General features: G+C 41.6%; 1 protein-coding gene across 2 annotated transcripts in view; it reads right to left on the bottom strand.

Annotated features, from left to right (window-relative positions):
• SHTN1 (shootin 1) overlaps nucleotides 1–13,900 on the bottom strand; it is a 102,587-nt gene that overhangs the window by 20,592 nt on the left and 68,095 nt on the right. Inside the window, exons 13-15 of one of the 2 annotated variants that reach the window (XM_066355180.1) lie at nucleotides 10,248–10,357; nucleotides 7,033–7,086; nucleotides 1,503–1,623 (exon numbers count right to left, since the gene is read on the bottom strand). In XM_066355180.1, the coding sequence (XP_066211277.1) occupies nucleotides 1,503–1,623; nucleotides 7,033–7,086; nucleotides 10,248–10,357 (285 nt within the window). The remainder of the gene's footprint in view (nucleotides 1–1,502; nucleotides 1,624–7,032; nucleotides 7,087–10,247; nucleotides 10,358–13,900) is intronic. The other variant, XM_066355182.1, reaches the window with a different exon arrangement.

Raw genomic sequence — 13,900 nt, 5'->3', positions numbered from 1 at the left:
GTCAAATTTCCATACTGACTGAAATTGTTTCCTGGTTTCTCCCACTGAAAAGTAACTGAAATAGCGAGTGCTCCATGTCTGACCAAGTTCCTGATCGAGGTAAGGTTTGTGGAGGAACAGAGAGGTCAGTAAATGTAAATGGCAGAACGCTAAAATGGCATCCACAAAGTCCTAAAAATCAATAATGCTACATGAGGACTTTTAAGGATGAGATGTTGGACCAGCCACAGCACAGAGCAAGTCCCAAGATGAATAATGATTCATTATGGCGGATGCTGACTGCTTGTAAACCGATCCTAAGGGGAAAAACACTCTTATGGCATCCCTTAATGTTCCAGAGATGTGGCTGTTTTGCAGGGAGGGGTTGTGGGGTAGTAACAGCAAAATTTCCAGACCAAACAAAAAACTGGTTATTTTTTTAAAAAAGGAAACAAAGGCTTCATCTTCTTATAATAAAGGTTTGGCTGGTATTATGCTGCTTCCAGTTAAAAAAAACAAAAACAATTTATTCAATTGTTTAAGTCCCTATGTGGAAACTCGACCCTGATCATCAAAAACCCAAATCCTTAATATTCTAGCAACTTAAACTTGATGTAAACAGGATGGCAGTGCAAAGTACACTGAGTCTAAATGATTCAGCCTAGTACCTATAGTTGCTGATTAATTTTACTTTAATTTTTCAAAGTCAGACTCCTGGCCACAAGAAAAAAAAATTCAGACAGGTTTCTGCTAATTCCCATGATTAAATTGATGGGGGAAAAAATTAAGACACACAAAGTTAGTTTGGGAACAAATTTTGATGTTCAATACATGTGCCATCATGATACAAATGCAAATTGTGACTTGCTCAGATGGTCATAGCTGGTGGCAGAGCTGGAATGTCTCATTCACTTGGCTCACAGGCAGAGACACTAAACTACATGGATATGAAGAACAAAGACGATTTCTCTGCATTTGTAACTGATGCGTAATTACTACTATTACTACTGATTATCGCCTGCTGACTTTCTGCCAGGCACAGTGCTAACTAAGCACTTTTCATTTACTGATTGACTTAATCTTCAGAACAATCCTATGAGGTAGTGCTTTTATTGTCCTTAGTTTATAGATGGAGAAACTGAGGCACAGAGAGGTGGGATCATTTGTGAAAGAGCAAACAGGAAGTAAATGGCAGAGCTAGGATTCGAACTCCCCCTGTCAGGTTCCAGAGCCTGTATTTAAGGCTTCGTTGGTGCCAAAGCCCAACCTGAATGTCTTTACACAAGGGCACCTTGCGTTAAGCAAACCAGATCTATAAAAGCCCGATTACCTACACATAAATAAGTAAACATACCCATAAAAAATGACACAATTCACTCTTACAAAATATGCATAAGTACCTTTGACCATCCGAGACTTCTCACTCACATTAAAATGTTTTAATAACAATTTTAAAGAGATAATTTCGTGGTAGAGAAGGACTCAGAAGAAGAGGAGAGCTGCGGAGAAGGGAACCAGCTTACTACTGCTATCTGCTTCTGCCGTCACCTTTCTGCGACGCAAAATCCTCTCTAACTCAGTTTCACTGCGCTCGGGGTCAAGGGATTTTAAGCTTCTTGAGCTAGTGGATTTGTTAAGTGTCTCCTAAAGTGAAAACAAAACAAAAACAAAAAGGTTAATGGCTTAATATAACAGACAAAAGACTATAAAAATCAAACTACCAAAACATTACCAGAATTTGAATGGAATTAGAAAATAAAATGAAATTTTACATATATATTTTTGTTGTTGTTGTTGTTGTTAATGTGCATATCTTCAACAACACAGAGTGTTGGATCGTTTAAGAAGATGCTACTGAGGATGTAAAATAGCTCTTGTGTCGGAAAAGCAGCCCAAGAACGCTCCTTGATGAACTTGCTACATGAAATCCGGTGGCCATCTGATGGGCGTGGATCGGTTGCGTGGAGAAGACGGTGGACATATTGAACTCACCTTAGAAGGTTATGTTGACATGGCAGCCACAAGCTACAGCACCAAGATCCATGTGGCACTGAAAAATGGGTGGCCGATCCTTCAGAGGGAATGACCTTGACCACACAACTTGTGACAATGATCTCAAGGCTGCCCAAGGAGGCTCAGAATGCCCTGCAGTGCCCTACGCAAAGACGGGCTGCCCTGAGCACACCGTGGCCCCATTGTGAAAGAGGGAAGGTTAGACTCCTGCAGGGAGGCAAGGAGGGGCCCGGCATCGCAACTCCGGAGTCCTAACAGGAGGCAGTGGATGTGTTATTCAGGGCCCAGAAGATACTGAAGGGAACAAGAGATGCTACACAGCAGCGCTCCTGCTGAAACTGGTACTGAACTTCAAGACGACAGAGAAGAGCCGGCAGGAGTTCCCCGCCCTGGCTGCCTAGGAAGTACGGTATGGAGGGAGAGCTATGGCTTCCCATCTCCAGTCACGTGTTTGAACAGAACACTAGCTGCTGATGTACTTCTTCTATGTAAGCATTTAGCAAATGGTCTGTTTTCTTTCTTGAGAAATGCCCACCATTGCTTTGAATATAGTCCTCCTCACCTGTGCCACTGACTTGGGAAGGAAAAAAAAGGAGGAGGGGAACCACACTATTTTGATGAGAGCAAATCAGAACCTCAAGTCTGGTCAGAGCTGCCTGACCTCGTGCCAGCGTCAGAAGGCAGCACTGTCCACCACACCTGACAACCAGGCCCACCTTTGTCCTCTCTGAGCTCACTATGGGCTGGCCCTAATCCTGCTCTTTGCTCCCTGCTAACTTCCTGAGGACTCGAAGAATTCTACTGGCTCGAAAATGGTAACTCATGTTTCTTCTTTAGCCTATAAAACAAAAAGAGTCGTAAAATCAGGTAATTACAAATCTCACATGACATCACTGTTGTGTTGTTTGGAAAGGTATGTTTCCCCCTAACAGCCTAGTTACAAAAAAGCAGCCTGTTTTTAGGGAGGCACCTGGCTAACAAGATTAGGAGATTGTATATTTGCTGCTTTCAGATGCCTAACCAAAACTGATGTGTAATGTACTTAGTTAGATAAGGCTCATATTTTAATCAAGCCTGCATCTGATACTCCCCCCCAGCCCTGAGGTACATCTTTCTGCTTTTTATTCATTGCAAATATTTGTAACATATGGTCATAGGAAAACCACATTCCATGTAACACTATAACAGCTCGCATTCTAATTTAAATTTTATTTGGTTTATTTAACAGTGAACAAGCAGATCTGTATCTACTCATCAAAGAGTTGGATCATAAAGTAGGCTAAACACTGCGAAGGTAAAGAAGACAGAACCAAAGCCCATTTAGATAATTTTTTTTAAATGTACTAGAAAAACTATTCTGCTCTGGCCAGTTGGCTCAGCTGTAGAGTGTGGCTAGGCATGTGGAAGTCCTGGATTCGATTCCTAGTCAGGGCACAAAGGAGAAGTGCCCGTTTTCTTCTCCATCCTTCCCCCTCCTCTCCCTCTCTCTCTCCTTTCTCTCTTTTTCTTCCCCTCCTGCAGTCATGATTTGGGTTCAAGCAAGCTGGCCCCAGGCACTGAGGATGGCTCCATTGCCTCATTTCAGGTGCTAAAATAGCTGAGTTGATGAGCAATGGAGCAGCAGCCCCAGATGGGCTTGCTGGGTGGATCCCAGTTGGGGTACATGTAGGAATCTGTCTCTCTGCTTCCCCGCCTCTCATTTGATAGAAAGAAAGAAGAAGAAAGAAAGAAAAGAAAGAAAGAAAGAAAGAAAGAAAGAAAGAAAGAAAGAAAGAAAGAAAAGAAAGAAAGAACTATTTCCAAATCATTTGTGTCTATATTTTTTAAAAACTTACCAGTTATATCATATGTAAACAGTTTTTTAAAAGGTATGGCCCTTATTATTTAACAACTCTAAAACTACATTGTTTGCATGTCAAGGACATTCTGTGTGATTTTCCCAATGGCTGGAGTTAATGGATTTATTTCTTTTATTGAAGAATTTCCTCTTTCCTGATTGTCTCTATTTTTCATTCAGACAACAGTATTATTTCCCCCAAATTCCTGACTGTGGTAAATGACCCTTTCTTCACACCTGTTACTGAAGGAATCCATTCTCCAAGTTCAAATCCTTGAATCCCATACATTTTCTCCACTCACTGATTGATATAGTTGATTCAACTAACGTATAAGTAAACTTTATATATGGAGGCAATTATGCAAAAAGGTTTCTGCATGACTCTCAACTGAAACAATAAAGGAGCTCAGCTAATGAAGTACCAAAGTCATCTTAATTATCTATTTATATTATAATCATAGACTTTTAGAATCAGAAATTAACTTAGGAACCATGTGGCATATACAATTCCTTCCCTTTACAGAGAAGAGAGCCTTGGGGTTTGGGCCAGGTCCCATGAGACCCTGAATTTGGCTCTTCTAATTCCCAAATCTATTCCTACTTCAAACCAATTTGATCATTTAACACTCTTAGTCTCCATGTTAGTTAAAAGTTCATAATGTTGAGGAATCTAATTGTCATGTAGCAAAATAACTATTCAACAATTTCTGGCTGCCTTGAAAACTGAAGATGTTCGAGAAGGACCTGTAAGACAATTTTTTCAAATGCTGTTTTTGTTCCTTTGATTTAGGGGCGACCGAGTTTGAAAAGAAACTTTTAGAATAATGTGTATTGACTGAGACTTCGGAAGTTGCCATTTCCAATCCGAGTGACTTTTAAATGACAAGAGAGACTCAAGAGGTTTCTGTTATAGTCCTGCAAAACCTTAATGTGACTACAATAAATGAACTACAAATATTTTAATCTACAATATACACAGTTTAAAAAAATGAAGCATAAACAGGCTTGGAAAACTGAGTTCAGTCAAAATGGAGACTAAAAATTGGCTTAAAAACTGTACAACTCAAAATCAAGTGAGATTTTCCAAACCAGAGACTTATCTTCTACCCATGTGCTAACTTTCAGCGAAAAGCCAGATCTCTGTGGCGTGGATATCCCTTACAACTCAGGTCCCGTTTTGTTCATCTCAGCAAAAACGCCACACGGAGTTCACTCCTGGTTTCTGTCCTACAACATACTGATCTGGCTTCCTGTTTTCTTGGCATTTCTTAGTACAGACACTCGTTTCCATCTCAGGGTAAAATCTGTAGACTTTTCATGGTTCTTTTCATGTTTGTTTCTCACATGTCACCACTGTGAGGTTGGTGTCACGTGCTCTGCTGGGCACTAAACTGGATAATAGTCTGAACTCCTGCAAAAAGCTCGAACACAGCCCATCTGAGAGGGGCTTCCTTTTTCTCTCCCTCACAGGAAGCTGTATGGTTCTTGGTGCTAGGTGACTGGGAGTGACCAGTGCCACCCTCACCTCTCAGAGGGACTATGGGGCAGCAGAGAGTTGCTATTAGGCAAAAAAAAAAAAAAAAAAAGAGTAGGGGAGGACACTATGAGTTCTACTGAAATAAAAAAGCTTAATGCAAAGCAATATGTCAGAATAACAGCTACAGTGATCTGTCAGTGCCAGATAAGGTAGAGAAATCTAATGATAAATCCAGGACAATAAATCCAGGAGGATAGAGGGAATTTGCAGGGGTGAGGGGGGGGGGGGAGTTTTGACAGTTTTTATAATTTGTAAATTATTTCACAGAATTTTACTTCAAAAAATTTCTCTCCTGGACGGCGGCACAGAATGACAGTGAGTGGGATTGGACAGGGACCACAACCCTCAAGAGTGACACTGCCATCAGAAAACTTGCACCATCTCAGGGAGTAGCAGAGCCGGTCACATTTTACATGTGTCTCATAAGGCGTCTGATGTTTCAGGTAAACCTAATTTTGAAAAAGTCACACTCAGTATCGTTTACTCTTTCACTGATGATCAGAACTATACTCTAGATCTCATAGTGCCTCTACGGACCTTTTCTCCAACAGGAATTAACGTTATAATGTAGAGACAACAAAAGGGACTCTCGTGGAGAGTTCTCCTTAACGGAACACTGGATAACAAAATGCTTTCATCAAAGAATCCATTAGATGACAGCCACATACTTTGTCCACAGTTTCCACACTTTATTCTGCAGGCAGACCTGCGATGTTTGCCGCCACCAGACCTCCCCCAGTACTAATTCCACTCACCTGAAACTAAAGCTAACTTATTAAGGCATTCTGAGTTAAGTCTACTGTTCCGTGCTTGATGAAAACAATTTTGTTTACCACGACTACGGGGATGTCTACACACAATGCGTAATTAGCACAGTAACAGCACACACGGGGATATTGGTCCTGTACCTCCGCCCCCATGTTTGTTGACTTACTGTGCCTAATGACTGGTGTTGAGACTGTTCACAGGATCTGACAACAGAGCTCTTGGTATCTGAAACATTTCCTAAGTGACAGCCACTGTTGAACAGGGCAGTACCCATTTATTCCACTGGCAAAAGCCCAATGTCTGGAAAGGAGGACTATAACTAGAGGTGGGCAGTGAAGTACATTCTCCAGTGGATACGAATTACTTTTAGAAAATGAAATCAGAAACATAAAGAAAGGAGCTTTTATTCTACTCTCCAATTTATCATCAAATAATTTTTTAGAGCGAGAAAAAGCAGACTGTGCCCCTGATACTAACATATTTGGGGAGGAGCTCAGATTTGCACCAAGACTTCCGCTTTCACGCCCCAAAGCTAAGCACCATCCATGTAAGAGCCTCAAATGTATTCCTGTTATTAAAAACACGTGCCAACCCTCACATGTGGCCAGAGAGTTCATCTTTGAGCTGCAATACAAGGACTGGAGGGCAAGAATGAGAGGGATGACTTTGGTGACGTTAGTGTAACCATTCCCTTAGAACAGACGCGGCCGAGTATTGCCACGGTTAATAACATGCCTGATGAGGACTCCTTAACACAATCAAGCCAACCCTCAAAATAAATAAGGCTGTTGTAGGTGGAAACAGAACATATCAAACCAATCATTCATAAAATCCATTTTAAAAACGTTTCCCTTTCATTTTCCCATTAACAGAATAATAAGCTGAGCTCTAGTCTTACCAGTATTCCTTTTAGTTCATTCACCGCACTTTCGGAGCCTTTTGAAGATTCTGGCTACAATTAAAAAAAAAAAAAATTACTCAGTAATTCCTTTTTAAAGTACTAAACAAATACTTTACATGGGAGAGCACTGGTAGCTTATATTCACTATTTTTTCATCATCAGGTCTATGTCTTACTGCTAGGAAAAAGTATTAGACAGGTTAGTGCTTCCAAGTGGCAGTTACGTATAAAATAAGAAGTAGTATTCAAAGCAAAAGGACTCAGGCCACCATATTCCAAATATCATTCTGTTACTTGTTCGTCATCATATATAGAGAAAAACTGATCAGCACCAGATAGCAAAGACTTAGTTTCAAATTATTCCAAATTTTTTTTACAATAGACTTCTCCGCTTGCACTGTGGGACTTCGGCCAGCGAGCGAGGACGAGGAAGGCTGCAGAGCCCGAGGCGGCAGGGCAGAAGACCCCTCTGGGCTCTGTTAGCTCCCGAGGAAGGCCAGGGACAGAGGACTGGTGGTCTCGTGTCATTCATTTCAGAGCCGGGAGCGGGACCGACACGGAACCTGGCTTGCCGGGAACGTCAGCATCCCTGGCTGTCGACCCAGTAAGAGCTCAGAGGTGTGCCGTCCAGTCACTCGTCTCACTCAGGAGGGAGGTGACATCTTGGGGAAAGTTGTGATTGAGTCAGTGTCTTGAATACAGGCCCAGTTCTCTTCTGGCTACGCCCTGAACGAAACAATTTGAATTGAAGTTCTGGCTAATATTTACCGGCCCCATCAAACCTAACAGTCTAATCTAGTGGAGGGAAAATTTAGTAGGAGGACCTCATGAAAAAGATCAAAACAGATCTCTGACCCCCCATACTACTTCCTTTCATAAAGAGTAGAGATGAGGAGAAACCCCCCAAAGCAGTGAAAGGACCCCCAAGTCCTCTCATTCCTGGAAAAGAGCGAAGGCTAATGTCTCTCCCATCAAGAAACGGGAGGTGATTCACAGCAAACGATCACCTCTTTCTCTCACAAGATGCCTTTCCAATTTTAGAAAATGGGGACAATCACAGAAAAGTGAGAAAGAGGGAGAGGGAAGGAAGCGGGGGAAGGGGAGGGGAGAGAGGTATGCTGCTCATGTGCAAACTGGACTAAGTCATGCAACTTCCCGAGCCTAGGCTTTCTGCGAAATACACATGCCGTCCATGCCAGCCATCAGTGCCAGCCATACGTGCAGGTCCAAAGCTCTGATACACACTCAACCTAACCACACCAGCACTGCCAACGACATCAAGGGATTGAGCAACTATGCAGTGAAATTAGTCTCCAGGCAGGCTTGACTTCTGGAGGTGACAAGCTGTGACTTTTGAACAAGCGCCATGGGTAACGGTCTACTCAAGTGTCGCCATGCCACTTAAGCTGCCCTCTGGCTGCATAAGCCTGTGAAGCCTGGGCTGCATTCTTGCACACCTGTGACATTTAGGAAAGCCCCGATGTGACTGCAGGAAGAGGTCTGTCCTCAGGTGCTGCAGCGGCCCTTTGTCTGACAGGCCACTGACCAGGTCATTCTGCTCTACACGTACGTACATCGGTTAACGATGGCCAGCGCCAAAGCCACTCGTCCACTGGTCCTTGCCCAGTTGTCTCCCAGAATTTGAACTGACTTTAAATAATGTGGAACTGTTGGAAGAGTACACACAGAACATTGATTACTTATGCTTTTTTATTTTTATGATTTGAGAAGTTTTCAACATTTTTCTTTCTAAACTAATTTTGCTTCTTTACAACACTGCTTTTTTTTTCTCTAGTCAGAGCTTGGCTGTGCTTATTTTCTTTCCAAATCAGTTGTGACGTGAGAGTTGTAAGAACGTATTCTTACAAAGGTTCCACTTGGACCCTGCACTTTCAAGTGTTTTCACATTTTATTCCATTCGATCGTGACAATGACCCGGTGAGTCAAGTGGAGCAGGTGCTCTTCCCACTTTGGGAGAATACAGTCGGGGAAGCTGGGACAGTGTGTGAAGGCCCTAAGTCCAACAGCAGTGCTCCGCCCTTGTCACCAGACACAGCTCTGAGTCCACACACTCAGCCCCTCTTCCTGCGCTACGTGTTCCCCTGACTTAGGACACTGCTTTATGATGCTACATGGTCGGTGGAAGCTTCCATTTCACTAGTCAATCTGCTCTGAGAGCTGAGTCTTCTTTTCGCCCTCCCAACCCCTCTCCCACGCCACGGCCACTCCTGCCAGGCCTGGCTATATCGCCTGCCAGTGACAAAGTGGCAACTTTCAAAGCCCAGCGGAATTTGTCCTGAACCGGTGTTGACACTTGGGGACACTGAAGCAGCGGAAGAGAGCCATCTCTGAGGGTGAGAAAGAACCGTGAAGCTTGTTTGAAAAGTAGAAGAAAGAGGACCCATCTGCTGATGCCTTACTAAAGTGAACAAAAGAAAAAAACACTTTTCAAGAAAAATGTCAAGAACTATATACTATTGGGTCTGCTGGAATGGGACAGATATACAAAGGGAAGGGAGAAGGACTGACTGGACCCTAAGTGCTTTGGTAGATCCTGGCGCACGCCATGGTCTAAAAGTTTAGAAGACAGCTGATGATTTATATACACAAGCTCTTCCCCTTGAAGTGGCCTGGAGTAGGTTTGTGAAATTGGTAAAAACAATCATATCAATCTCACTAGTTGGCAAAAGTTGCTTAGATATCTGTCCTGGCATTATCCTGTGACCCCTACCCGCCCCCCGTCCCCATGCCTCCCACCACCCCCACAACACACACAAATAGAAACCTCAGGAAGGCAAGAGTTTTTGTCCATCCTATAGACTGTTTTAGCCTCAGTGCCTAAAATAGTACCTGGTACATGGGAGAGACACTTAACAAATAGTTTTTAAAATATACAAAATAACCAGGAATTAACGAAAAGAAGCAGTGTCGTAACTGTTATTTGTCTGGTATAGCAGTTCCTATCAGTGTGCCTCGCAAGTTGAGGACAGCACCCCACAATAGCGGGACTTAGTTTCCATGGTGATTTAGGTCTACCACGGGTCAGAGAGAGTCCTCCTGAAACACGCGTATGGAAATAAAGGCTTTTATGACACATTAGCCTTATCCTAAGACTTAACAGTCAGTCCGGCTACAGCTTACATCACATTTTGAAATTTCGCATTTGAAAATAGAAACATTAACGGGGAGAAAAAGCACTTAGTGGTTCCATACCTGTGCCTTCGGTCTAGTTGTCTGATTAACAGGTCTAAGATGAACTCCCTTTTTAATTCTATCCATCATCTCTTCAACTGCTTGCCTCTTCAGGTCTGTGACTTCTTCAGCTATTCAAAGAACACACACATAAATCATCTTATATTACAAGAAAATGGCTACTTCTTACCTCTGGTGACTACATAATTGGCCACAGTCATTTTTTTAGACAAAGTCACAAAACACCAACAACTTAAGGTTCACAGCTACCAGGTAGCAACATAATTTTCATTAAAATCTTTTAATAAACAATCTGCTTTAAAAAATAAGAGTTATAAATTTTAAGTTTTAATTTGTAGCATGGAAATCACACAAGAGAAGTGACCATCTGCTTCTCCACCCCTTCTCCCTTCTCTCTTCTCTCTATCTCTCTCTTCCTCTCCCACAGCCATGGCTTGGTTGGAGCAAGTTGGCCCTGGGAGCTGATGATTGCCCCATGGCCTCACCTCAGGCACTAAAGTAGCTCGGTTACGGAGCAATGGAGCAACAGCCCCATATGGGCACAGCATCAACCCATAGGGGGCTTGCTGGATGGATCCTGGTCAGGGCACATGTGGGAGTCTGTCTCTCTGTCTCCCCAACTCTCAATTAAAAAGAAAAAAGAAATCGATACCTATTCATCTATGTTAAACAATTAAAGTAGATTTTGTTCCCTTTGTCAGCATAAAGACAGACATGAATTTCTACAAGTATTTAAAAACCCACCTTTAATGTAACTAACCCCAAATAATCATTCATCTTTGTCTCAAATATATTTTTACAAGTTATAGTACATCATATGTCATGGAAATCAGCCCAAAGAAGGAATAACTATTAAAAATCCCATTTGAAAAATAAAAGCTCAAAAGCTTCTTTTACTTATTGAAAGAAATTCAGTCAAAAGATGAGCAGCAGATAGGTAAAATCTATCTTTAAATTGCCATCCTTTGTTTAGAAATCCCGTGGGAAGGAAACATTTAAGCAAACCTTTTTTCAAGTCTTTAAAAAGTTGTCAATGTTAAAAGAAAACATACATCTAGAAATGACTATAATTAAGTAATTAAGTTTGACTTAAAAATTTCAACTGTCTATTGCCTAACCTTTGCACTATTTTTTTTGCTGCAGAAACAATAAAGCTGTTGAAATATGCATCAATTAGACGAATGCAATTGTGGTGAGCTTCAACCTGTTGATCAGAATACAGAAAAGTGTATCTTTTGCAGACTACCTTGACCAAAGGCACCGGGTCATTTTTGGAACACTTATCTCTGTTAATGCAGTTCTAGATCTTGTGTTCACCTCCATCAAACTCGCTCCAGCCAATACATCTAAGTTTAAATATCTCAGAAAGACCTCCCGATTAGCATCTTTAATAAGATTCCACATGGTCAGGCATAGAGCGGGCACTCAACAAGTTATCTATTTACTGACTGACTTGTAAAGTTTTGGCTTAAGTGGCTATTAATATTTTTATTATTTGAGCAGAAATAACTAAGCCCCCAAAAGATGGCATCTACATGAAGTCAACCACAACTACAGCCCTAAGCTAATTAACAGCCGGGGCAGGCTCTGCCCTAAGAAGGCCTACATTATGGCTGCTTTTGCTGCTACATGGCCGAAATTCGCCATTCCTGGATAGGTGTTCCACTTACATACATGCCTAGGGGAGCAACTCAGAGAGTCCAGAAGGTTCCATTATCCTCAACTCTGTACGCATCATAGTGATGCTACAGTCACTGCATAGCCTAGGTTTTCTAATATAGTCCTGACTTCAAATACTGTTCTGTCAGCCTCACAGCCATTGAAATGCTGGGGATGAAAATATTCCCATGGAATTTGTCATATCCAGAAATTTTAAAGAAAAAGTTTCTTTTGCCAGGCAACGTGAGGGAAATGGCACCAAAGTCAGAACTCATCCACCAGAAAATGAAAAGGACAAAACTGTGGGTTGATCAACGATGCGCCCTTAAGTAGCATTTTCCTGAGCAGCTTCTGCTGATGGCTCACAAACATCAACAAGGGGACAGACAAGACAATGTCTGCGGACGGAAATTCATTCATTCATCCATTCACTTATGCACTCACTCATTCATTCAATACCTAAAAACCTAAATAATGCATTACACAGGGCTTTGGCTGACCCTGTTCAAAAACAAAGGAGGTAAAACCCAGATCTGTTATTCAAGCACTTGAGATGGGTATAGAATTTCTTCCTGGGAATTTACAAAAATCTTAGGGAAAGAAAAAAAAAAACAACATTGGCTGTTCCAAAAGTCTGCCATTTTGAGTGAGATTTGGGAAGAACTGCCGGCAACAGGAACGGAGCCCACAAACACAGTAGCGCTCTGGAAGGAATGACTGAGACCCAATTAAACGCACCAGACCAAACGACTCGAGGCGGACAGATGGAGAATTATGATCAACACCATTCCAATCTGCTGTAGCACCTAACATAGCAGGAATTTAAAGTAGTTTCTTATTTTGACTTGCCAAAATCGTAGTGATAATTCAGAGAGGTGCCACTATCTGTGCTGGGCACAGATTATAAAGCAGGATTTAATTTCTCAGTCTTTTTTTGAATGTAAAGGCTTAATTGGTCTGAAGGAAAAGAAATCACTCTTATCAGATCCCCTACTCGGCACAATATGAGGGCAATACTAGGTTAGTGACACACGCTTTCTTTCTCACTGACCCTGCTTGTGCACCAGTAAAAAGCAATCTATATGAACTTCTGAACTATTAAGTAGTTCTAACAAATCTGCAAGAATCACCTACGGAGAGCTCAGGGTATGTTTCGTAATTCTTTCTGCAATCATGCAATTGGTAATTGTCTCACAAAAGCATGTAATCAGGGGGACAATAGAAATATGCAGGATACTGGAGATTAAAGAAAAGGGACAAATGAAGACAACAGGTCTAAGGTTATTGAACTGCCACAGGAAAATAAAATCAAATGTTCTTTGAGTTAGTGCTTCAAGGTCAGTCTTGGATCAGAACACTACATGTGATTAATTGAGGCTTACATTTTAAGACCCACTTGAAAATAAGTTAATTCCTAGAAAAAAAAAGAAAAGAAAAAAACCATCACCTTGTTGCTCAATGAAACCTTTTGTTATTACCTAGAAGAAACTAAAATGAATGTTTAATGCCACAGGATTACTTTTCTCTTTCACTAACATTTTTAAAAAGGCATTAAAGGCCCTGGCCGGGTGGCTCAATGGATAAAAGCATCGACCTGGTGTCCCAGAGGTCGCAGGTTTGATCCCTGGTCAAGGTACGTATGAGAGGCAATCAATGAGTGCACAACTAAATGGAGTAACTAAGTGAAGCAACGAGTTGATGCTTCTCTCTCTCTCTCTCTCTCTTTCCCTTTCTTTTCTCACAAATCAATGAAAAAAATTTTTTTAAAGGCATTAAGAAAATCTATGCCACCACAATGTACAAAATTTCTAAAGAATGCATCATAGATGAGTAAGTCTGAATTTGACCTAAAGTCCTAAAGTTGAGGAAATATTGTTAACTACAATGATCACAAGAGCCTGCCAAATGAGGGCTCCTGCCACTCAAAGGGTGGTTAGGACCTTGTCTGGTTCTTTTTTAACCTAACGTTTTGGGTATTTTCTATGTACTAAGTA

The sequence above is a fragment of the Saccopteryx leptura genome, chromosome 13 (assembly GCF_036850995.1).
Source record: "Saccopteryx leptura isolate mSacLep1 chromosome 13, mSacLep1_pri_phased_curated, whole genome shotgun sequence".
Taxonomy (NCBI): domain Eukaryota; kingdom Metazoa; phylum Chordata; class Mammalia; order Chiroptera; family Emballonuridae; genus Saccopteryx; species Saccopteryx leptura.
This window is presented reverse-complemented; position numbering and strand designations above follow the sequence as displayed.